General features: G+C 48.9%; 2 protein-coding genes across 4 annotated transcripts in view; both read left to right on the forward strand.

Annotated features, from left to right (window-relative positions):
* The first annotated feature begins 1,515 nt into the window (after positions 1-1,515).
* Positions 1,516-13,828, forward strand: LOC307077454 (vascular endothelial zinc finger 1-like). The gene is made up of 5 exons (XM_079738882.1): positions 1,516-1,610; positions 7,866-8,650; positions 11,479-11,548; positions 12,714-12,876; positions 13,371-13,828. Exons 1-5 carry the CDS (start codon positions 1,578-1,580, stop codon positions 13,670-13,672), a joined length of 1,353 nt encoding a protein of 450 aa, XP_079595008.1. The 5' UTR covers positions 1,516-1,577; the 3' UTR covers positions 13,673-13,828.
* A 6,577-nt stretch (positions 13,829-20,405) lies between these two features.
* ksr1a (kinase suppressor of ras 1a) overlaps positions 20,406-22,372 on the forward strand; it is a gene marked incomplete at its 3' end in the record, with an annotated part of 35,834 nt that continues 33,867 nt past the window's right edge. For all 3 annotated transcript variants that reach the window (XM_079738691.1, XM_079738689.1, XM_079738690.1), the window contains exon 1: positions 20,406-20,806. In XM_079738691.1, coding sequence (XP_079594817.1) covers positions 20,570-20,806 — 237 coding nt within the window. In that variant the 5' untranslated portion in view covers positions 20,406-20,569. The remainder of the gene's footprint in view (positions 20,807-22,372) is intronic.

The raw sequence follows: 22,372 nt of genomic DNA on the forward strand, positions 1-22,372 counted from the left end.
AAACCTGAAGGTTGGATGCGGGAGCGGAGCAGAACGCATTGAAGCTGTCAGCTCCATGGGGGCTGGCGCTGGAGACGGATATTCTGGGATACGCACATTGAATTGAACTCTGTAGATTAGAATGTACAGTTTGTTTGAGGCGTTCTGGACATGCACGCAGCCACCTGCCTACAGGCTGCTAACATGAAGCGATATTACATTAATATGGTAATTAGTATCTTGGTAGCTGGAGGCTGCGTTGTGAATCTCAGCCATCCAGACATAAACATGTTGTAACTATCTTTCTACTCACTGGTCACCTAAACATCCATTATTAGCTACTTTGATCTAGTCTGAACAACCCGAAATAAATACTTACCAACTTTTAAGTGTCGTGGAGATGTGCAAAGGAGATGATAGACAAATCAGTGTTTCATTGGTATAAATTATGTATACAATTCTAACACATTGTTGAATTAATAGTCAATTTGCACACACACACCGTGTAAATTACGTGTTAAAGGCTGCAATAAGAGTTTAGTTTTTTATTGTGTTATTCTATGCACAACTTTTGTGCAAAACATTTTTTATTTAGCACTTTATTTGTACGTGTGAATGTTATTTAATTGTTTTTTTGTTTTTTTTCAATACTTCAAAATTAATGTTATGTAATGTAATGCATGTATTTCCTTTGTTATATGTTCTCTTTATCATGACATCACCGTCTTGACTTTATAGCAATGCTTAATCGCCACAAGGGGGCAATAGATACGAATATAACGTCTGTGTATTTTAATAAACTAGAATTTGATTGCGCCCTCATGCGCCCTCATGGAATATGTCCCCGCATTATATTACACGGGCATATTTTATTCAGCCGAGCATTAATGGGATGACGCAACTCATTCACAAACACCTACTATACTATTACTATATTCGGTAGATACGATTGCGAGACAAAATTATGTATGTTTTTCTAAATATATATATTTTTTTGTTACGTATCTTTGCGACGCACATTTTTGAGATTTTGTGTTCAGTTGTATAACATGTAAGTTATCTTTTATTAAAACGTGGCTAACCATTGTCCCGCACGCATTGTGGTATTTACATTGCACAATGAGAAACAGAGGTCTCAGAGGAACAATTGTTCTTCTTGAACGGTCTGTTTTCCCCCTTTAGAAAATAATACTATTACTATAATAATATGTAAATCTGCTAGAGGCGCTGCTTTCTACCTCACCAGATGAAGCCACATGCGATTCACTATAATGAATGACCCTTGCAGAGTTGGAGAAATACCATCTGCAGGGAGGCGGCAAACACTCTATAATTAGTCTTCACATAACTGAGAACAAAAATCCCTCAAATATGAAACAAATACGTAGGAACTCGTATACTTATCAAACACATGTGATTGTTTTAATTGTACGTGAGGTTAAACAGGCTTTGTCGTACACGGTGCGTCGGGTACACCCCTAAAAGTGGTTTCGTCCCGGAGGTTACCGGAAGTGGTAACCGATTCCATATTTGGTCGCTTTGTTGTCGGCTTCCTCTTCTTCCAGCTTTCCTGCACATTTTCTTCTTAAAGTGTGGAAATGGAGCCGAGCTGGAGTACCTTTCTCTTCCAAGTAAGTCCATCCTGAGTTTACTAGCGATCACACACCGTCAAAATGCCTCGGCGGCACACTTTACTAACCGTCAGCCCGCTTTAAAAAGCGAATCAGCCCAACTAAGCAAAACACACAATGGTGTAAATACGGAGCAGGCGTCCAGCTGTGAGGGAAAAATCACTTCTCTTTCTCCCTCCGCGCTGGATGGAGAGCTCTCCCCCGCCGCCTGCGCCTCACCCGCCGCCCGCTGCAGCAGCCTGGGGCCGGGCGGCGGTGCTCCGGTCGGGGGGGGGGGGAAGGCGTCGGGAAAAACCCGTATAGTGTGGAGACAGGGACTGTGTTTTATGTCCTCTTTTGACTGGAGCCTTCATCACACACACTGAGGGGCTAGCGTTAGCATGTTAGCTCGCGGCCAGCGAGCTAACATGCTAACGCTAGCCCCTCGGTGTGTGTTTGAAGAAGTGTGGCGACAGGGGCTGTGTTTTTCCTCCTTCTTTGACTGGAGCCTTCATCGCACAGTGAGGGCTAGCGTTAGCATGTTAGCTCGAGGCTAACGAGCTAACATGCTAACCTTAGCGCCAACACTCCACAGGCTACCCGTCAAGTGGTTCTAAGGGTGGAAACGTGGAGGTCTGCGCTCGGCGTCCTTCCCGACAGGGTGGCGGGACTTCGGAGCATCAGTCCCGGGTCTTTTTCAGTGCGATCTGTTGGGATCTGGACAACTTTGCTCCATCATGTACTGCTAACCTGGCTAGTGTCTGGCTAGCCCCCCCCCCCGAGTTGTTGAATTGAGGCCAGCTACTTTTGCATTAAAACACATGGATATAGATTCAGGGGCTCGGTGTAGGGGTCTCTCAGAAACCCTATGTTGATCCATGGCAGGCTGATAGTAATTCAGAATAAAATTGAAACTAGCCCCAAAACATGAAGTTAACTTTATATGTTGGCTATCTTTTGGCTCTCTGTATTTTTTTTTTATGCCTCTTATCTGTTTATTAATTAACTTCAACCACCTGGTTCTGACGTTTTTTCTATCAGGTGTTTTATTGCTTATGAGAAATTAAATCCAGCTCGTAACACGTCAGCATGATGACTGTATCTGCAGGATCCTCCTCGGGATCTTTGTGATTTACACATTGTTGGGCATTCATAATTATTTCTTTAATATACAATGCATACGACAAATGCACTTAACTTTTAAGTAGTTTAGAGAAATATTAGACCAGCACTTGGTTTTCCATTCATCAAACTGTTGAGCTGTACCAGTTTGTGTGAATAGTTCCTAACTTTTATATTTCCATGCTCTGGTTCTGTTTGACTTCATTCAAATTCTAAACTATTATCTTCTCTACGATCAAATCAAAGGGGAACGAAGCTGAGTAATCTGTAAACACTTTGAAAGTAATCATAGAATGTCATTAGTTTCCTAACAGTGGAAACTAAATACTCACTGAAGTCTTTTTCTGCATAGATTAAATCAACAGTTTGAATCACAACCTGCTATAGGTGGTGTCTCGATACGCACTCATAATCAATGTTTATTTTAAGTTCAACGGTTTAAAGAAAGTAATTGAACTCGTAGCCAAAGCTACATGTTGCTAGCTGGCGGAGGCTGGAGCTCCAGTCCCCTGGGACAGGTGTTGGGTTGAGCAACAGGCCCAGCCTGCTCCACCAGCATCACCTCCAGATGTTCCTCTCTGGGCCACAGATCAGTGGGGGGCAGCTGGGAGCGTGGATCAATGGAACATGATATCGGGAAACAGTGTCCCTCCAGGATCCTGTAATAGCTTCAACATTGTTCTCCAAATCGTTTGGATTTTATACAGTAAAGAGTGAACGGGCTGTTATGTGTGTGTTGGACTAGAGTGGCTACAGTATGGAGGATCGGTATCGGTAGAGGACTGTTCATCAGAGCTTTAACGTGAGCTAGAAGCCAAGGCGATGTTATGTTTTGTCTGGACCTCTGACTGACGAGGCTATTCTGACCTGCGGCCCAAGGCCAAGTCGTTTAAATGTTGTGACATGCTTTTTGGAGTTGGTTGTGCTTAGGTTTTCCAATGAGGTTTTCTGGCTGTCTCCTACCACCACAAAGTGGTGTTTTCAGCGCTTATATGTACAGTGAAGAAGACCCAGAATCATAGTTCAGCAATAGTTATAATAGTTGATGTAAGCTAAATCCGGATGTGTTTCTCAAGCTTGTTGGCGAGTGAAACTGCGGTTTCATTCACCAACTTTGCTTGCCGTGAAGATAATATTAATGTGTTAATGATGTCTTAATAAAGACCGCATTAGATATGAATTACGGTGCTCGTTATGGGTTATCATGGGGGGCTAAAGTCTCTGGCCCTGCTGTGATGGAAGTTGTAGATTTCTGATAGAGACGTCGTCTGTCCGGCTGCTGGCTTGATCAGCTATGTTGTTGACACACAAGAATGCCACCAATGTTATAATGCGACCAGAATGACTCTTTCAGCAATTACGGATGTGTATTTATAGCTTTTATTTATTTGCTCGCCGTAAAGATAATATTAATAGAATTTGGGAAGGCATCTCCTCACGTCTCCCCCCTGAGGACAACACAGACGAGGGTTGTGCAAGTCATGCTTCTCCTGCAGGCCTGGCTCATTGACTCCTAAGCAGAATAGTAAAGGATTGACCAGAATAACCCTCTCGGTACTCAGTATAGCTCTGTCTTGTCACGACAGCATTAGGAGTAACAGGAGAAAGTGTCCTGCTCCACTATGTTACGTACAATTACTGTGTTTATCTTTGCGGTAGTGTATGGCAGGGCTGTACGTGCTACCACGTTCATACCCACACAGGCTCCATGCATCTCGCTGGCCTTTCTTCGGCGAGTTCACCGGTGCAATCCATACTTTCCCCGCAGTAACTTAACTGTGCTGCTGGTAAAACGGCTGGGCATAAATTGTGAGCCGGCGAGCTAAGATGGTCTTTTAACTGCTAGGATCTTCCTTAACCTGGCTACCCCTTCAACGTAACTCTAGCCGCTGGACGCTCTCTGTGTTCTTCGCGTGTACTTTATATTTTCTTACCTGATATTTTTATGCAGAGCGTCAGACACTGAAACCTGAGATGTGTTATTTAACTGGGGGGAACCAGGAATGGACAGGATGTCTTCGCAGGGAGATCTGCGGGTCGGGGGGGGGGGGGGGTGCATGCGACTTGGGTCACAGATTTAACTGGGCCTGCGGACCCAGGGAGACCTCCCCTCCATTTTGATGGTATTTATGAGGGAGCTACCCCAGTTGTCTGGCCTCATTTGTGTCAAAATGGTCAGAGCTGCATGAGGGCTCAGCAGCCTTCCAGCCCGGCCTCTGACCGCCTCGGTAGGCCTACTCTGCTCCCCTGTGCAGCCCTACTCTCTGCTCCCTGTAGGCCTACTGGGCTCTCTGGTAGCCCTACTCTCTGCTCCCTGTAGGCCTACTCTCTGCTCCCTGTGCAGCCCTACTCTCTGTTCCCTGTAGCCCTACTCTCTGCTCCCTGTAGTCTTACTCTCTGCTCCCTGCAGCCCTACTCTCTGCTCCCTGCAGCCCTACTCTCTGCTCCCTGCAGCCCTACTCTCTGCTCCCTGCAGCCCTACTCTCTGCTCCCTGCAGCCCTACTCTCTGCTCCCTGCAGCCCTACTCTCTGCTCCCTGTGTAGCCCTACTCTCTGCTCCCTGTAGCCCTACTCTCTGCCTACTCCCTGCCCTCCTCTTGGGCCTCTCGGGGAAGGCTCCCTGCTGGAGAGAGAAGCCCTCTACCCCTCCACCACCGCTGGGTCCGTCCAGCGCCACTTTCAAACCCTGTGGTGGCGGGTGGCGGCAGCAGCCGCCAGGGCAGAGACACAATGATGGCTAATCCTGGAAGGTAGGGAGTTGGAGCAGGTGCTCAGACAAATGGCCCGCTCAGCGGCGCGTTCCCAGGTCCCATCGGGGTGCGCGGAGAATGGGCGCCCGTTAAGCTGGCTGGTGTGTGGATAAACAATGTCCTGTCCCATGAATAGCGGATGATGTGTGCACAAAGGCCCCCCGCCGGACCCCCGAGTGCATCACCGCTCGGATTTGTGTCCCCAACAATGGGCCCGATGACATAAGGAGGACACTGTGTGATTCATTTTTCCTTCTCTCGCTCTCTCTCTGTCTCTCTCTCTGTCTCTGTCTCTCTCTCTCTCTCGCTGTCTCTCTCGCTGTCTGTCTCTGTCGCTGTCTCTCTCTCTCTCTCTCTCTCTCTCTCTCTCTCTCTCTCTCTCTCTCTCTCTCTCTCTCTCTCTCTCTCTCTCTCTCTCTCTCTCTCTCTCTCTCTCTCTCTCTCTCTCTCTCTCTCTCTCTCTCCCCCTCCTTGCCCTCCTCTTTAACTCCCCTCTGCGCCGGCCTGCCTTGACGCTTGAGTGAACTTCAAAAGGAAAGGTCAGCCTGGCTCAGGCCTCCCTGCTCGGCGAGCGAGGGACGCTCTGGACGGTGTCTCGTTTTACAACCCCGCTCAACGTCTTGTTGTTTACTAGTTTTGTGCGCTGAGGAAACGGTACGATTTACGACATTTTCTATAGTGTTTAGCCAAATGTCCCGACCAGAGACGAAAGCCCCTTCTGAGAGAGCAGATATTCAGCCTGACGCTCTTCCTCTCTTCCTCTCCTCGCCCCTCATTATCTTAATCACACTAACGAGCCGTCAGACGTCTGGGCGTCCGTCATGGGAGACGTCCGCCGGGACACAGAGGATCGATACCCTCCGTGCTCCTCACGGAACATGCCACGGTTGCAGCCCAGCGGGGGGGGGGGGGGGGGGGGGGGCAATGGCTTTGAGGAGCCACACTGTTCCGACGCCATTAACTGGCCCTCCATGGGGGGGCCCTCTCCCGTCGCTGGGCTCCGAGGAAACCTGGAGGAGCCATCTTTAGCTGCTGCCTCAGCCCTCCCTCTCGCTCCGTCTCTTTCTCCCTCGCTTGAATCAGGAGGGTTTGAACGTAAGATGGACGTTTGTTCTGGTGGAGCTGAAGAGGATGGCTGCTTTAATCGACAGGGTAGGATGGTTCATAGGACGGTTCCACCGCAGAACGTACTGGACAGTAGCCGAAGGAACAGGTTAAAGAAAAATAGATGTGTACGCAATACAGTAAACCAGAGTAGAGTACAAGGGTACTAGAACACTTGAGGAAGGCCTTATTGACGGTCTTTACAACATAATTATAGATTATATCATTATAAATATGATTCTTAAATGATGCTTTTTTGTCTATGAGAGAAATTCTGCTACTTTTATGAAAAAAAAAATTGTTATTGATTGATCCATAAATCCCTTCTGCTAAGGGGTCGTACTGGATGCATTTCCCTGGTGTGGGCGTCACACAGCCCTTCACCCCGCGCCCCGGCGTTTGGTTTCATCCCGGCACGCGGTCCGGTTCAAAGCTTCAGCGGCCGCTTGAAACACAACTGAAGCCTGCGTCTGATTTGGCTCGCAGCACGTTCCGCAACCACATGATGAATCAGCGCCGTCACGACACGGATCAGTTTCCGTCCAGCAGATTCCGATTCTTCTGCGTCCCTGGCGCTCGGCTGGCTGTGCTGGTTAGAGACAGACCCCTGGGTCAGGTCGGCTGCCTCTGCCGGGCCATGGACCCAGATGATTCAACAGGCTTGGTTGCGTGGGGAAGACCCATAAAACGCTTGCTGGACCACCAGTCGGGCTGGTTTTATTATCTAGAGGGTCTCACTTGCTGAACGCGCCCAGGAATGCACTGAAGGTGTAAAGTGACGTCTCTTAAGTGGGATGATTTGAGATGGGCCTTTTATATTTAGCCCCAAATGACGTCGATGAGGTTATGGTATAGCGATATAACCCTATACGTGCTCTGAACTCACTACGTAGGTGCCCTGTACTTATTGTACTTGGATAAAAGCGTCTTCTAAATGCCCTGAATGTATATATAGGTGCCCAGCTGTCACAATTTGTAGAGCGAATAGAAGACAGAGAGATGGAGCTTGTTAAAGAAAAGCAGTATTTTAAAGATATGAATCATATATGAATGTATTGACATCTAGCAGCCTTAAAGCGCTGCTTTCCCATGACCGTCCTCTAACTCCTCTCCCTCTGTGTCCTCAGCCTCTCCTCTAACCCTTCCTCTCCCTGTCTCCTCTAACCCTTCCTCTGTTGTCTCCCTGCAGCCCGTCCTCCTTCCTCTCACCCTTCCTCTCCCTGTCCCCTGCAGCCCGTCCTCTAACCCGTCCTCGCCCTCTGTTGTCTCCCTCTAACCCTTCCTCTGTTGTCTCCTGCAGCAGGCCAATGAAGCTCTCCACCACCAGCACCAGGTGGCCCAGAACAGCCTGCTGCCGCTGCTCAACGCCGGGGCGGACGCCATCGACCAGAAGCCCATCCTGCCGCTCCAGATGGACCAGAAGCCCCCCCTCAGCGCCGCCGAGCTCCTCAAGGACAACGTGGCCAGCGGCGGCGGCGGCGGCGGCGGCGGGCGCCACGGGCCCATGCCGGTGGTGAAGAAGGAGCACAAGAGCAAGACGCCCTTCATCTGCGGCTACTGCAACAAGGCCTTCCGCGACAGCTACCACCTGCGGCGCCACGAGTCCTGCCACACGGGCATCAAGATGGTGTCGCGGCCCAAGAAGACGGCGCAGACGGCGCCCACCATGGTGCCCATGGTGTCCTCCATGGGCGGCATGATCCGCGAGCACTCGGGCGGCAACCCCTCCTACATCTCCACCATGGCCGGGCTGCTGACCACCGCCACCACCTCCGTCAGCTCGGGGGGCTCCAGCGTCATGACGCCCTCGTCCATGGGCAACCTGCCGCAGCAGGGCCACCAGGCCAAGAAGCCCTCCAAGCCCGTGAAGAAGAACCACGGCTGCGAGATGTGCGGCAAGGCGTTCCGCGACGTGTACCACCTGAACCGCCACAAGCTGTCCCACTCGGACGAGAAGCCCTTCGAGTGCCCCATCTGCCACCAGCGCTTCAAGCGGAAGGACCGCATGACGTACCACGCCCGCTCCCACGACGGCGGCGTGCACAAGCCCTACGTCTGCTCCGTCTGCGGGAAGGGATTCTCCAGGTGAGGCCCGGTGCGCGTGTCTCTCCCTCTGGTCTCTTCCTCTTCCTCGTGTCTCGTCCTCTTTGTCTCTTGTCTGCTTTGTTTGGCTCCTTTTTGTTTTTAGTTGGAGGAGAACGGAGCTGTTTGAACGCATGCACGTTTTAACATGTAATACACCATTATAAAGAACCCTACATACTTTGTATTACATGTAATAGCATGTATGCATGGTTGTTAATAAAGGTGTTCCCTGCGTAAATATAGGATTGATCAAGTCTTAAATGAATAAATAGTGCTTAGTTGATACCAAACCAAACTTTACCCGATAAAACAAAAGGTTCAGAATATAAAAGGACTTAATCGTTCAGCCTGGGTGCGTTAACATGCAGACGCGTCACGTAACGAAATCACACAAAAGTGTCCTGCTTGGTGGTAGAAGTTGATCCCGTCTATCTAAAAGAGCTCATAGCGCGCGCTATTCTCTGAGACCGAGTGTAGAACCCAACCCTGGCCGGTCGCCACTGCGCCAGAGCCACGTCAAAGTGCCACATGAACCCACCAAAACACACACGGGGCCGGGTGAACCGCCGCTGCCTGCGCTGCGTGCTATAAATGCTTACAGTAATTTATCCCCGGCGCTGTGACCTCAGCGGTAATCAAGCCCGCTTCTTTGGCAGCTGTCGGTGTTGTGGCTCATCTGCACAGCTATTACCCGTAATACCAGCGCCGCCGCCCTCGTCGTGATTCATCGCCGTTAATAGTTTCGGGAACATTTCTTCGTTATGCGTCTGATCGAGGGGCTGGTTGATCAGCGCAGGGGGTTTTTGCCTCGTAAATCACACTCTCGTGATTCTAATCTCTCCTTCTCTGCCGGTAACGTGGGGAGACGAGCTGGGAGTGTCACCGTCCCGGTTTCCTTTGTGCGTCTCTCTCTGACGTGGGTCAGGCATTCACTTGGCTGCCGGGAAGGTGGTTGAGTCGTCTCTGAGTCAAGGCCTCCACGCTTTGAGCCCCAGAATGCGATCGCCCTGCCATGCACTGCCCTGCGTTTACTGGACATAAGTGCCTCTTTGATAGCCGTGCGGTCGCTCAGGAGGGTGGTTTCTGGTTCTGCCAGCGCTGCCGTGCCCTCCAGAGCTCCGTTAGGGCGGGGGTGCTGCGTGTGTGGGAGCGAGCGTTCGCCCGGTCCCAGGGAAAGGCAAGCGGGACGCTGGCCAAGCAGATCTGTGCACGTCGTGACGGCGTCCCCGTGAAGGGTCGCACGCGGAGGAAGGCTGTGGACTGTAAAGTTCATCGTGCTCACCGATGAGGAAGAGCATTCCTACTGTATAATCTCTATTCTCTTATAGAGAATCATTATAGCCCACACTAAATGGTAACCGGACTGCATTTATACAGCACTTTTCTAACCACTGGCCACTCAAAGCACTTTACAATATTACCTAATATTCAGCCGTTCATGCACACATCCACACACCAACGACGGTGTGAACCATGCAAGGCGACGGCCAGCTCGTCAGGAGCAGTTAGGGTGATGTGCCTTGTTCAGGGACACCACTAGCAACCTTCCGGTTAACTAACAACCCGCTCTACCTCCTGAGCCACATGCCGCCCACTATAACCCTGGGCTGGAGGCATACAGCTCAGGGTATACTTTAGAGGGCTCCTGGTGCATGATGTAACGTGGATATATAAAGCTGCTGCTTGTGTAGAACACTAGCATTATTGTGATGTAAGGCGTGCATACTCGTACCTGCTGCGATATGGCGCTCTCACTGTCAAAGTAAACATTTATCAGGGCGCCCCAGTGGTTCACCGGGAAGAGCTTGTACCATTAAGGCTCAGTCCTGACCACAGAGACCGGGTTCGATTCCTGCCCATGGTCCTTTGCTGCATGTCTCCCCCTCTCTCTCCCATACCTTCCTGCATAGCATCCTGCAAATATAGAAATAAAAAAAAACTTTTATATTTAATATGAACCCCTGGACGGGATTTGGCCGGCTTTGGAAAGCAACAGTTCTCCCCCAGATCTGTTATTGCTGCATAGTTTTCCAATGTGTCGGTGTTGTGGCTCCTCTGAGGGGAACTAGGTCAGGTCCTCTTCACGCACAGTTGACCAAGAAGAATGGGACGTCTCCGGCGTCCAAGGATCCTCTCCAGCCTTCTCATTACTTTTCATCTTCTTTCCATTGAAGCCGGTCTCCCAAACCGTCGTCTCTTACGCTAATCTTGGGCTAGTCCAAGACCCCTTCAGTCAGTGAGGTCTTGGACTAATCCAAGGCCTCACTGATTTAAGGGGTCTTTGACTAGACCAAGACCCCTTCGATCAGTGAGGTCTTTGACTAGACCAAGACCCCTTCGATCAGTGAGGTCTTTGACTAGACCAAGACCCCTTCGATCAGTGAGGTCTTTGACTAGACCAAGACCCCTTCAATCAGTGAGGTCTTTGACTAGTCAAAGACCCCTTCAATCAGTGAGGTATTGGATGAGTCCAAGACTCCTTTCGATCAGTGAGGGGGAATATCTGATGTTGTGTTGTCAGTTTCCAGGCCTGTGCCTCGGTCTTCAGTTCAAATGGTTCAATGTGTGCTGCTTTTTTATCTTGATTGCAGTTTTGTAAATGTTAAAATCGCTTCCTTCCTAATATCCTGTATGCATCAACACCCACAAGTTCAAGCCTTATCCTGGACCGAGGAGCCCATTTTCAGAATGCAAATGTGTGTGTGGGCGGAACAGCTCTGAATATGTCTGCTTGCTCAACGCATGGAGAGGAGAGGAGAGCAGCGGGTCTAGTTCACCTTCTGCCGCGCTGCAGGCACTCAGTGTTGTGATGCGTCTTCTTCCCTCAGGCCCGACCATCTCAGCTGCCACGTCAAGCACGTCCACTCTTCAGAAAGACCCTTCAAATGCCAAGTCACGGTGAGCCACCTGTCGTACCTCACTGTTCAGGCAGACGTCGTCGCCTGCCCCCTGGTGGGCTGTGGACACGGGGCGGCATCGAACCGCTTGCCTTTGTAGCTCCGGGTAGAACGGCCTTGCCTTGACACCGTCTTACTATTTATTCATTTAGCTGACATTGCATCCAGAAGGGCCTTGCAGGTAGTACACACACACACACACACACACACACACACACACACACACACACACACACACACACACACACACACACACACACACACACACACCTCTCTTCTAACCTCCAAAATGAATTACAAATAATAACATTGACTTACAACCGAGATTCCATAATATGATAATATCAATATAATATCATAATATCAAAATGAGAATTGGATGAAGCTTAATTGTCCCGCATGTACATCCTTAGGAAACCATATCACAATACACCAGACCCCATGAAGCCAAGTCCTCATCTTACTTTACCTATGGAAGGAAGTGAGGCTCTAAATCTGATGCAACGAGGTTTGGCATCTGGACCGTGTGTGCAGATAAAGACTAGGATGTGAAATGCTTCAGGGCCCTGGTGGATGGCTTTACTCTGCAGGGCTGTCCCTCAGAACCAGTGTTTAAACCCTCTGTCTCGTTCTGTACCCCAACAGTTACGCTCGGGTACCCCTTCATCCACACCAAACCACTCGTATTGTCCTCTGAACTAGGGGAAGTAAATTCAAATTATGGTCTCAAAGGAGCAATTCAGTAGCAATCAACAGATGTAATGTTCAACACCTATTCATATTTGACGGGGAGTTTCTTGTATTGGTGGTTTAAAGAATCTGATCCCTCCCAGCTCCCAGGGTACACCTCCATATCTACCTCTACATGACCTTTTAAACCTCGATGTCCCATCCCTCTAAACCACGATGTCCCGTCCCTGTAAACCAGGATGTCCTTCTAGATCAGGATGTCTCTAAACCACGATGTCCCTCTAAACCACGACGTCCCTCTAAATAAGGATGTCATGTCCCTCTAAACCACAATGTCGTGTCCCTCTAAACCACAATGTCATGTCCCTCTAAACCACAATGTCATGTCTTTCTAAACCATCTTGTCCTAATAAACCATGCTGTCCCTCTAAACCATGCGCTGCCTCTAAATCGTGCTCCCCTATCCGTCCCTGTAGGCCTGTACCTCGGCCTTTGCTACCAAAGACAGACTGCGCTCCCACATGATCCGACACGAGGGGAAGGTGACCTGCAGCATCTGTGGGAAGATGCTGAGCGCCGCCTACATCACCTCCCACCTCAAGACCCACGGCCAGACCAACTTCTCCTCCTGCAACAAAGGTACGGGGGGGCGCACGGGTCGGTCCGAACACACCACGTCCTGGTGGGGGGCGGGCAGGGGCGCCGTCTGGGCGGCGTTTGAACTTCTTCTGCCACTGCTAAAAGCATCTGTAAATGTGAGCGGTCGAATGTTAATGTTTGGTATTTAGTGGAGGCTGTCTTTGTAAAGACTTCTTAAATGTTGGAACAGTTATCCGATGTGTAGGATTCCATCTTCTGGCCTGAACATTCACTTTGACTCAAAGGTTGTCATAAAGTTTAGGTTATTATTTGACTCTTGTCTGTTTTGCTCGTTCTTTAAAAATATATTTCTTATACTTATTTGTCTGATGACAAATTATTAAGGTATTCTGTGTGTATACATATTTTACCTATATTTATATTTTATTATATATTTGCATATTTTATTGCCAACAAAGCAATATACATGGGGATGGATTCTAGATTCACTCCATCCCATAAATACCCCCCCGTGATGCCCTTCTGCCCCCCAGCCACGCCCGTGTCCGTCTCCACGCCCATCACCACGGCGATGAACCAGCGTGGCGGCAACCACCCGGTCACCATCGCGGCGCAGATGAACATTAGCACCAACACGGTGAGCCTGCACCACCCCGTCACCATGGTGACCGGGCCTGTCAACATCTCCTCCTCGGGCTCCATGAACATCGCCCACCCGGTGGCGCTCACCACCCCCATGTCCATGAACATCGGCGGGCCGCTCAACATCGCCATGCGCTCCATGGAGAGCATGCCCTTCCTCTCCCAGGTGCTGCCATCCTCCCCGCCCTGGTAAAGTGAAAGTGAAACCGAAAGTGGAAGTGGAGTTTCAAAAGTGGGGAGGTGGGGAAACTTGTTTTTGAGTTTCTCTTTTTATTTTTTTGTAGAGTATTTGTCACCAGGTGAACCCCCCCCGCTCCCCTCTGAGTCCCCCTCGTCCCCCATTATCACAGCCCAGCAGGAGGGAGGGGGGGTCCGGTAGACCCCTAAGGTTAGGATCGGTCTGGATTCCACGCAGCAGGCAGGTCAGAGCCAGAGGTCTCCCTGGGGGGGGGGGGGGGGTTTAGGCCAGGACTAAACTAAAGAGTTACTCTGTTGGAGGGGTGAAGGTCGCGTTTTAACGGACTTGAGCAATAAGCGATCGTTGCTGAGGTTTTTTTAGTCATGGAGTTGTCAGGCGAATCCCTGAAGTGTTTTTTGGATGTTTTGCTTTTTGGTTAAGCGGTAGCCGGCTAATCACTATTTAATATTGTAGGAGACAACTCTAGTTAAAGGGACAGAAGTCCACCGTTCGTGGAACCATATATTTTCTCAGTACCTCTGGTCCCTGATAGAGGGGCCGCTAGGGCTACTCCGGGCTTAACTCATCAGCATTTCTTATTTTTGTGCATTTTTTCTTTTGTGCATTTAAATGAATATCTTATCACTGTCCCCTTGGCTTAAATACGTGTAGTTAGGATGGGGGAAAAAAGTGTAGTTTTTTTATTATTATTATTATTAGTGTGATCAGTTGGGTTCATATTGACCCGAATGCGAGAATGAAACGAGTCTTGCACTGAAAACATATCTCATTGTAGCTGAGGAGCAGTATTATTGAAGATCAAATTCGAGACGTAGTGAGTCTCACCTGGTAGGCTGGCTAGCCAGCGCTCTCTACAGGGCCCTCTAGTGGCGCGGCATGGCATTACATGCACTAGGCCGTAGAGTAGACCTAGCTTATATTATTAGGACTGTTGCGGTCGCCAGAGTTATGGGGACTGCTGATTTCTTTGGAGGAAGATGACATTCAATATCCATGTGTTTTTGCGGAAGGCGTAGAGGAGTAGATTAATTTGGTTATCATTTATTTTTGGTTTATTTGTTATTACGTTTTTTATTTGTTTTTTTTATTTGATCTTTTTCATATGTGAAAATCTTTTTTTTTTTTTCTGTATGGACCCTCTACTCAGGAAATTCAGCCCAGCGCGTTAATTTTTTTATTAACCACCATGTATTTTCTTTTCCTCCCTGGAATATTTAATTTGTATCCTGTATTTTATAATTCTCATATATAACATTTTGGTATTATCGTTAGACACATTTGGTACAGTTCATTCATGGAATATAGGAATTCGTTTTTTTTTAATTTAATTTAACTTTTGGTTAATTTTCAAAACCAAGCCGTCCATCTCAAAAAGACATGTTGTTCACTCGAAGTGCGTCAGCCGGCATTTTATTTACACGTCCCGTTTTGCCCGGCTCCTCCCCCACACTAACCAGGGTTTCTGTCACGCAGTCGCTGACCACCAGGGGGCGCTGCCTCTATCCTGGGTGGGGGCAGGGGGCGTCGTGGGAGGGGGTGTTTGAGGCTTTATTCGGCTGACCCGAGAGCATGTCGTGACGTCAACGTTATTTATGAAGTGCTGAAACGTGTTTTTATTATTTTTTTTTTTTACTCATAGATTTTAGGAACATGAATTCATGCATGCCCCTCCCCCAAAACGGTTCAAACCGCGGTTTTAGTTTCTTACGTGAATCCGGCTCTCCGGGGGCGATCATTGTGTACTGAAATAATGCAATATGCATGTTTGTCGTTTTGCCCAACTTCTGTTTCGAAAAATACTTAAGTGTAACTGGGTTTTTTTAAGCATTTATGTAGAAACACTATGATAATCTGTTTTTGCCAAATTTGATATGTGAAAATGTTGTGAAATTTGAACATTTGTTTATTTTTAATGACGGTAAATCGGAAAACTCTCGGACGCTTGTGAAGGCAGTTGAATGTATATCTTTGTACAAAACTATTTTAGTTCCAAGGATATGATAGTTACCATAGATGTGAAAGAAGAAATAACCTTTTTTATAAATCTTTTGTATTAGAACATTAACAATGGTAATTTTTGTATATACGAAAGGCTAGGTTTTCTGATTAGCAGAAAGGTCAAACATTCCTACATTTTTTTTTTAAATGTAAGTTTGTCAAATTATTACATAAACATGCGCAATGTTTTGTGCCTTTTATTTGGGTTGTCTAAATAAAAGAAACGTTTGTTTTAAAATGTGGATGGAGTCAATCTTAACTTTTGCAATGAAACTATTATCTGCTTGTTAATCTGAGTTGATCTGAACATGCACCGAAGTAGCAATCTTTTTCCCAAGTTTATTTCTAACAAAGCACCATTTAAACAAAGGCAGGAATCCTAATGGACAAAAATAATTGATCCATTCATGTATTCTACTACATACTATACTACGCAAAGGAATCATTTTAATCTTATCTGCTATGGTGTCAGTGAAGTTGGTGTTTAATATAATCGTCCACTAGATGGCGCTGTCTACCATGGAACCGGCCGTTCGATGAACCTGGAGTAGATTCAGATATTTGTGTTGCTCAGAAAAGAGCTGCCAGCATGTGGAAAGATGTTGGGATGTTTTGGCCGAGTGTGAGGACATTGCTGCCAGGAAACAAGAACATACAAATAACAGACAGAAGCTTACTTTATTATTTGATAGTCAGTGCCACATACCATCCAATAACTGATCTTGACTGTCAATTTTTGCAAATGTCAGCATATTGCAGTCTTCAGGAGTTTGAAATACAGCCATAGTAACACCGAGAATAAGTATTTCATAACTCTGGCTCTTAATCTTCTACTTAACATAAAAGGATACATGTAAAATAGGCCTAGGCCTACTACATGGGGATATGAAAGTGAGGTTAAATACAAAGGAAGAACAATATAAAACATTCAGCAGCCTTAACCCGGTTGTTTCCAGGCGTCCTCGTCTAACGACGGGACGCCTGGAACGGGATGCTCCAAATGGGCGATATTAGCCAGAGGGTGGGGGGGACTTCCGGTAAAGGGATAACCATTTCCGTTACATGTATAGTTAATTGGTTTTCTTAAATACTAAAAGTTGACATTAATTATTATTTTCGTTGTTTTTCTCATGTTATTCTTCTATGGGGTAGGACCCTTCACCTCAGGGATTACCCCCAAAGTAGGACCCTCCACCCCTAGGGATTACCCCCCAAAGTAGGACCCTCCACCTCAGGGATTACCCCCAAGGTAGGACCCTCCACCTCAGGGATTACCCCCCACGGTAGGACCCTTCACCTCAGGGATTACCCCCCACGGTAGGACCCTTCACCTCAGGGATTACCCCCCACGGTAGGACCCTTCACCTCAGGGATTACCCCCAAAGTAGGACCCTCCACCTCAGGGATTACCCCCCAAGGTAAGACCCTTCACCTCAGGGATTACCCCCAAAGTAGGACCCTCCACCTCAGGGATTACCCCCCAAGGTAGGACCCTTCACCTCAGGGATTACCCCCAACGGTAGGACCCTCTACCTCAGGGATTACCCCCCAAGGTAGGACCCTTCACCTCAGGGATTACCCCCAAAGTAGGACCCTCCACCTCAGGGATTACCCCCCAAGGTAGGACCCTTCACATCAGGGATTACCCCCCAAAGTAGGACCCTTCACCTCAGGGATTACCCCCCACGGTAGGACCCTTCACCTCAGGGATTACCCCCAAAGTAGGACCCTCCACCTCAGGGATTACCCCCCACGGTAGGACCCTTCACCTCAGGGATTACCCCCCAAGGTAGGACCCTCCACCTCAGGGATTACCCCCAAGGTAGGACCCTTCACCTCAGGGATTACCCCCCAAGGTAGGACCCTCTACCTCAGGGATTACCCCCCAAGGTAGGACCCTTCACCTCAGGGATTACCCCCCAAGGTAGGACCCTTCACCTCAGGGATTACCCCCCACGGTAGGACCCTTCACCTCAGGGATTACCCCCAAAGTAGGACCCTCCACCTCAGGGATTACCCCCCAAAGTAGGACCCTCCACCTCAGGGATTACCCCCAAGGTAGGACCCTTCACCTCAGGGATTACCCCCCACGGTAGGACCCTTCACCTCAGGGATTACCCCCCACGGTAGGACCCTTCACCTCAGGGATTACCCCCAAAGTAGGACCCTCCACCTCAGGGATTACCCCCCACGGTAGGACCCTCTACCTCAGGGATTACCCCCCACGGTAGGACCCTCTACCTCAGGGATTACCCCCCACGGTAGGACCCTCTACCTCAGGGATTACCCCCCACGGTAGGACCCTTCACCTCAGGGATTACCCCCCACGGTAGGACCCTTCACCTCAGGGATTACCCCCAAAGTAGGACCCTCCACCTCAGGGATTACCCCCCAAGGTAGGACCCTTCACCTCAGGGATTACCCCCAAAGTAGGACCCTCCACCTCAGGGATTACCCCCCAAGGTAGGACCCTTCACCTCAGGGATTACCCCCCAAGGTAGGACCCTTCACCTCAGGGATTACCCCCCAAGGTAGGACCCTTCACCTCAGGGATTACCCCCCAAGGTAAGACCCTTCACCTCAGGGATTACCCCCAAAGTAGGACCCTCCACCTCAGGGATTACCCCCCACGGTAGGACCCTCTACCTCAGGGATTACCCCCCACGGTAGGACCCTCTACCTCAGGGATTACCCCCAAAGTAGGTCCCTCCACCTCAGGGATTACCCCCAAAGTAGGACCCTCCACCTCAGGGATTACCCCCCAAGGTAGGACTCTTCACCTCAGGGATTACCCCGCAAGGTAGGACCCTTCACCTCAGGGATTACCCCCCAAGGTAGGACCCTCCACCTCAAGGATTACCCCCAAGGTAGGACCCTTCACCTCAGGGATTACCCCCCAAGGTAGGACCCTTCACCTCAGGGATTACCCCCAACGGTAGGACCCTCTACCTCAGGGATTACCCCCCAAGGTAGGACCCTTCACCTCAGGGATTACCCCCAAAGTAGGACCCTCCACCTCAGGGATTACCCCCCAAGGTAGGACCCTTCACATCAGGGATTACCCCCCAAGGTAGGACCCTTCACCTCAGGGATTACCCCCCACGGTAGGACCCTTCACCTCAGGGATTACCCCCAAAGTAGGACCCTCCACCTCAGGGATTACCCCCCACGGTAGGACCCTTCACCTCAGGGATTACCCCCAAAGTAGGACCCTCCACCTCAGGGATTACCCCCCAAAGTAGGACCCTCCACCTCAGGGATTACCCCCAAGGTAGGACCCTCTACCTCAGGGATTACCCCCAAAGTAGGACCCTCCACCTCAGGGATTACCCCCCAAGGTAGGACCCTTCACCTCAGGGATTACCCCCAAAGTAGGACCCTTCACCTCAGGGATTACCCCCCACTCCACCTCCTGGGTCACTGCCGCTCAATAACCGACTCGTAACCTTAAGGATTACGCCACACGTCTGGCTCTCCTTCTGCTTTCTACCCCTGGAGGACAGGATGAAGACTACGGCTCTGTGGATGACGATGAGTGCGTTGTGAAATGGCTTCCTGGAGGGAGTTTCTTTAGAGAGAGGAGGAGGTGGGGGTGGAAGTGGACTAGCAGGGCCTGGGAACAGTGTGTGAACAGTGTATCTTTCGCCCAGAATTTGATTAATTTCCATTCTCATTTATTGTTACTGTGGATCATATCCAGCACTTTGAGAGGATGATAAAGGTTTTAGATTAAGTAGGCTACTTAGAGACATGTCAGGAATATATAGGCCTGCAATAGATTTTTGCTGTATTTTAGACGGTTTTTGTATTGTACTTTGACAAATTTACATTTTAATTCTTTATCAGATTTGTACTTTTGTGTGGTTTTGCAACGTAAATGTGAGCCTATTTGTTCCATGTTAATAAAACCCTTTGCATTAACTTGAACTGAAGAGGACTTTGTGCTCTTGGAGATGTTACCAACACGAGTGACTCACTGGTCCAGGGCGTTTTAAACGGGGGGCTGTCACACACACCCTGATTGCAGCAATGTCTTCTTTAGGACTATTATTGGGTAACCATTGAGGGGCCCTCTATGGGCCTACAACTCCCACGATAAACCACGGTGACACTGTCTATGGTTATAGCCTAGGGACGGGGGTGGATAGTATGTATAAACCGGTCTACACCCCAACGTGGACCAGAATACATCGTTTCTTTTCAGGATAGGTAGGCTATATATAGGTTTGCATTAGAAGATAATAATAGATAGATAATAATAGACAGACAACAGAAAGACAGACTGAAGATGATAATAGATGGATAATAATAGACAGACAACAGAAAGTCAGACTGACACTGACTGACTGACCGACTGACCGACTGACTGACTGACTGACTGACTGACATAGAGTGATAGAGAGATCAAATTTAATTTCATTAATAATTTTGACATTTGCCCAAAAAATATACCCGGTAGTTGACTCAATGTCCCACCATGCACTGCGGTGGCGTTCCAGTTCCCAACAGCTGACCGAGCAGACAGTAGCAGCGGATCACAGAGAGAGAGAGAGAGAGAGAGAGAGAGAGAGAGAGAGAGAGAGAGAGAGAGAGAGAGAGAGAGAGAGAGAGAGAGAGAGAGAGTAGTCGGAAGCGGACGCTCACACACCGACGGACTGCTTACATTTTGGACCATATACCATTTTATTTAATCTACATCGATTATATCCCGGCGTGTCCCCCACCCCCCCCCCCCCCCCCCGGCTCTGGACGTTCGCGGCGTTTGTAAACGACCTTTTAATTGATAATTGGTGGTGTGAGTGCGTGCATCGTGTGTGTGTGTGCGCGCGCGTGTGTGTGTGCATTTGGGGCAGCAGAAGTGTGCAGGACCGAAGCAGTGCCCGATGCTGAGGAATGGATAGCGTGTCTGATCGAGGTGGGAAGATGGTTGAGAGCGATGAGCCGTCGGACCCAGACCGCCGTGGTGGTGGTGGAGGAGGAGGAGGAGGAGGAGGAGGAGGTGGCGCAGCCCTCCAACAGTGCGAACTCATCCAGAATATGATCGAGATCTCCATCTCGAGCTTGCAGGGGCTTCGAACCAAGTGCGCCGCGTCCAACGACCTCACGCAACAAGAAATACGCACTTTGGAGGTAATGGCACTCTCTCCTCACCTAAACCCGTCCAGCCAACACACACTCCGTCTCTCAGCCCTGCTCCTACTCGACCCCCCGCACGCTAACGTGGACGGTGCATGGGGAAACTGCGGTGTCATGACGCCCAAAGGATGTGTGTTCAATCCCCGTATTGTACACCCATGGTCTGCAGGCGGCGACCCCCTAAGAGGATGTGTGTGAATGTGTCCCGTCACGTCCCGGTGCACGGCGCTCTGTGCCGTGACACACGGCCCGGTGGACGGACGGCTTCTACCCTGCGCCATGGTGGTCAGGCTCGGTGCTTTCTGTAAACGGTGCATGTGTAATTCTCCATGCATATTGGATGGCTTCTCTTTGTGACCTATATCTGCAGATAGAGATGTCCCTGTGTGTGTGTGTGTGTGTGTGTGTGTGTGATCTAACCAGCTTTCCAGTTGGTTTCCTGCAGCCGATAGACCTTCCGTTAATTTATTTTCAAACCATTAAAATCCAAATCGTATATTTGCATTTTTTTAAAATTGCAACCCTACAGGTTTAATTACTGGGTTCGCCCGTACCAGACAAGAACATCCACATGAAATGAATGCAACTCCGAAAAACGAGCAATTCTGGTTTTCCTGTACTGATAATCGTCCCCTTAATGATCATTACCGTGTTCCCGGCCCGTCAGAGGAAGGGGTTTTAAGGCGTCTGCGCTTTACGCAGCTTGGTCGTGCGTTTGGATGTTGAAATGCTGCCTGGTTGCACGGCTATGACATGAAATTAGTTTGCGCAGAAGACCATGGCTGTCTAGGCATAGGCATACTTTACTATACTATACTATACTATACTATACTATACTATACTATACTATACTATACTATACTATACATCATCAATGTCTTTCTACTGCCTCGTTCTACCTTACCTCGCTATGCCATGAAGCTATTACTACCACTATACTATATTACTACACTGTAGTGTACTATGTGGTAGTATACTATATTACACTCTATACTCTGTGGTTCTATGGTACACGGTTCTCTTCTAGTCTAGTGTAGGCTGCTAATACTAAAGGCCTACTCTACTGTAGTAGAGTTGGCAGTAAGCTGGTGCAGAGGCTAAGGCTGGCTAGCAGCCTGTCTGCACAGACCTACATGTACAGACCCTGTTAAACCAACTCCTCTGCTGCTCATCTGATGTTAACTCTGTGAAGTCGCTTATGCTTTCACGTGGCTGGTGAGAGACAGTGGTTGGTATTTTTCTGGTCGAGTAGAAACCATGAGCCTACATGTCATGGAAATGGCAGCTCGATGTGAAGATAACGCGAGGAGCGGTGGGTGTTTGGCAGAATGGGAGGTGTTCAGCTTATTAGGTCATCTTTCTGAGAGACGTGTTTGTGCAGAACTCAGCATAATGTGGACATTGGGGATGTTTCCTTGATTTGGGCATGGGCTCAATGAGGAAGTTCTGCTTCAGGGATGGTTATCTGGTTTATTGGTTTCATGTTTCGTGAGCCATTGGATTGTAAATCTGTTAATTATCTCTTAATTTCCATGATGAAACCGGATAGCGTTAGCAGCT

This window comes from Pollachius pollachius, assembly GCF_949987615.1.
Source record: "Pollachius pollachius genome assembly, chromosome: 6".
Lineage (NCBI taxonomy): Eukaryota > Metazoa > Chordata > Actinopteri > Gadiformes > Gadidae > Pollachius > Pollachius pollachius.

Excerpts from the sequence above, each read along its gene's own strand:
- LOC307077454 (XM_079738882.1), top strand. The coding sequence starts at position 1,578 with ATGGAGCCGAGCTGGAGTACCTTTCTCTTCCAA. Across the intron at positions 1,611-7,865 it reads GGAGTACCTTTCTCTTCCAA|CAGGCCAATGAAGCTCTCCA; the intron begins GTAAGTCCATCC and ends TGTCTCCTGCAG. Across the intron at positions 12,877-13,370 it reads CTTCTCCTCCTGCAACAAAG|CCACGCCCGTGTCCGTCTCC; the intron begins GTACGGGGGGGC and ends TCTGCCCCCCAG.